The sequence below is a fragment of the Triticum dicoccoides genome, chromosome 6A, assembly GCF_002162155.2.
Source record: "Triticum dicoccoides isolate Atlit2015 ecotype Zavitan chromosome 6A, WEW_v2.0, whole genome shotgun sequence".
In the NCBI taxonomy this organism is placed as follows: Eukaryota; Viridiplantae; Streptophyta; class Magnoliopsida; order Poales; family Poaceae; genus Triticum; species Triticum dicoccoides.
In genome coordinates this window covers 4,361,933-4,364,200 of record NC_041390.1, presented here as the reverse complement: position 1 = coordinate 4,364,200, position 2,268 = coordinate 4,361,933, and the positions used below count along the sequence as shown (strand labels likewise).

The window sequence follows — 2,268 nt, the reverse complement described above, 5'->3', positions numbered from 1 at the left end:
TTTTGGGTATTTCCCAATTAATGCTCCAAATATCCTTCCCCTCCGGGTCCAAGGAGGAGGATACCCATAGGCTCCAACATCACTAGCAATGACCCCGTACCCCGTGAAAGAATAAGGCATTCAGACAGAGGCCTCGCTACCTCTGACCTAGGGTAGGGGCTAGGCCACTACGAACCTTGGGAGACCAAGCGGCAACAGCAACGCGTAGGCATGCCGTCGCCGAGGGAGGGGAGAGGGGGAGGTGGGTGGTGGCGGCGGTCGGTAGGGTTTCCTTCCGAGTCGCTTGTAAGGCGACGCGGGGCGGGAGAGCTAACCACTTGTTTATCTCCTGCTTGCTTTTTTCCACTTTGTAGTTGCACTATAGTCGTCAAGAGCTTTGTTAAATTAAAGTGAGGAGTGTAAAGCCTTGTATTGAAAAGTAAAAAAACTTTACCCGTTCGAACAATAATCCACTTTGACTAATCCACGTGAATTATTTCCAATAACCTATCTATAGTTCACTTGATTCTAGTAGAAAGATGAAGAAAAATGGAAGAAAATAGCGAACTATGTCCTCCTCCTTTGGGTGCCGAAAGACAGTTGCACCTTAATCACCTTGACGCAGCGGCTCGTCACACGCTCTGCATGATCCGTGAATGACCATGCTCTGTTTCTTCATCCAACGCGAGCTTGGAATGTGACGGAGGAGGCAGCGTGGGTTTGCTGCTCGCCTCGTTGCTCTTCCCCCAGAGGACCAAGTAGAGCCCCACGACGACCAGCGCCGACCCGACCACGCTCCCGAGGTGGAGCTGCTCGCGGAGCACCGTGACGTTGATCCCGGCGGCGATCATCTGGATGAGCGGCATGAACGCCGTGGTGAACACGGGCCCCCGCCGCTCCACGCACCACGACATGGCCAGGAACCCCAGCCCGGACCCCACCACCCCCACGAACAGCACCGTCACGGCCTTCAGCGCCGTGCCGGGGAGCCACACCTGGAGGGTCATCGCCTCCGTCGCGGCCCCGACGGCGGCCATCTGCGCGGTGCTCAGCAGGAACATCCACGCCGTGCTGGAGTACAGAGCGGGGTACTTGGTGCCGATCTTGGACTGTAGTATGAACCACAGCGACCAGCTCGCCGAGCCGCCCAGCAGCGCCGCCGACCCGATCGCCCACCTCCACGCGCCACCGTGGGCAGCAGCCGCGGCGGCGTGGTGGTCTGTGGTCCGCGTCCCCGTCAGGGCCGGGCCTTGGTAGAGCGCCATCAAAATCGCTCCGGCCAGCCCCACGGCCGTGCCGGTGAGCTTGGCGGCGCCGGAGCCGGTGGTCACGTCGAGCTTCTCGATCTTGAAGGGCAGCGCCAGCAGGAAGGTGAACATGGGGGTCATATTGATGAAGGCGCTCGCGAACGTGGCCGTCGTGTACCGCAGGCCGAAGAAGAAGAGCCACTGGGTCAGTGACGCTCTGCCATGCCATTGCCATGCATTAATTAGCATACGAAATTTAAGCTCTGTCAACACTTGTTACTCTTGCTATAGTTAAGCAAAAGAGATTAAGCTCTGTCAACACTTGGTGTAATTAAGCAAAATAGATTAATTACCCGAGCAAGGCACTCAAGAAGAGGTAGACGAAGATCTCTGTGGTCATCTTAGGCCTAGTCTTCCTACATATATATACATGAAAACCACATAGAAATTAGCAAACTCAACATCAGAAACTAGTATCTTGTGAAAATATAAAAGCTTTCATTACTCCTGGTCTATATTTGCAACGACATAATTAGTGCTGACACGAACCTCTCTTTGAAGTAGGCGATCGGGGCGAGGAAGAGCGTGGCGGTGAGCTGGCGGAGGACGATGAGGACGGTGGTGTGCATCCCTTCGTTAAAAGCCATCTTTGTCAGCGTGTTCATCACCGCGAACACGGTCACCACCGCCAACATCGTCACTATAGGCTTCCAATCCATTCTCCTCTCTTGATCAACGCAATCAAGTTCACTAGCTCGATGTATGGTGAGAGGGGCTTTGTCTTCCTTTTCGGAAAAAAGCTATATGATGAGTGTGATACTAATTAACTAACTAAACTAGGTCCTGGATTTATAGCAAAAGACATACTAGTGGCAGGGCTATTTATGGCCTCCACTCATGCCCTGCAGACAATCCGTGGAGATCCATGTGTACAATATTCTACAATTTAACTAGTTAAATCAGCAGTACATCACTATTTGCTTTAACTTTGTGTGCAATGTGTTCGGCCAGGCATGACTGGTATAGTGGCATTAGTTATCTA

The 2,268-nt window shown here is 53.0% G+C and overlaps 1 protein-coding gene across 1 annotated transcript; it reads right to left on the bottom strand.

The window, feature by feature from the left end:
- Positions 1-390: 390 nt before the first annotated feature.
- Positions 391-2,057, bottom strand: LOC119318848 (WAT1-related protein At3g30340-like). The gene is made up of 3 exons (XM_037593422.1): positions 1,776-2,057; positions 1,580-1,642; positions 391-1,443 (listed from the first exon to the last, which is right to left on the bottom strand). Exons 1-3 carry the CDS (start codon positions 1,943-1,945, stop codon positions 612-614), a joined length of 1,065 nt encoding a protein of 354 aa, XP_037449319.1. The 5' UTR covers positions 1,946-2,057; the 3' UTR covers positions 391-611.
- Positions 2,058-2,268: the final 211 nt, after the last annotated feature.

Bases quoted from the DNA above. Each gene is read 5' to 3' on its own strand.
- LOC119318848 (XM_037593422.1), bottom strand. From the start codon at position 1,945: ATGGATTGGAAGCCTATAGTGACGATGTTGGCGGTGGTGACCGTGTTC. The intron at 1,643-1,775 runs GTTCGTGTCAGC...ATATATATGTAG, and splicing joins ATCGCCTACTTCAAAGAGAG to GAAGACTAGGCCTAAGATGA. The intron at 1,444-1,579 runs GTAATTAATCTA...ATGGCATGGCAG, and splicing joins TTCTTGAGTGCCTTGCTCGG to AGCGTCACTGACCCAGTGGC.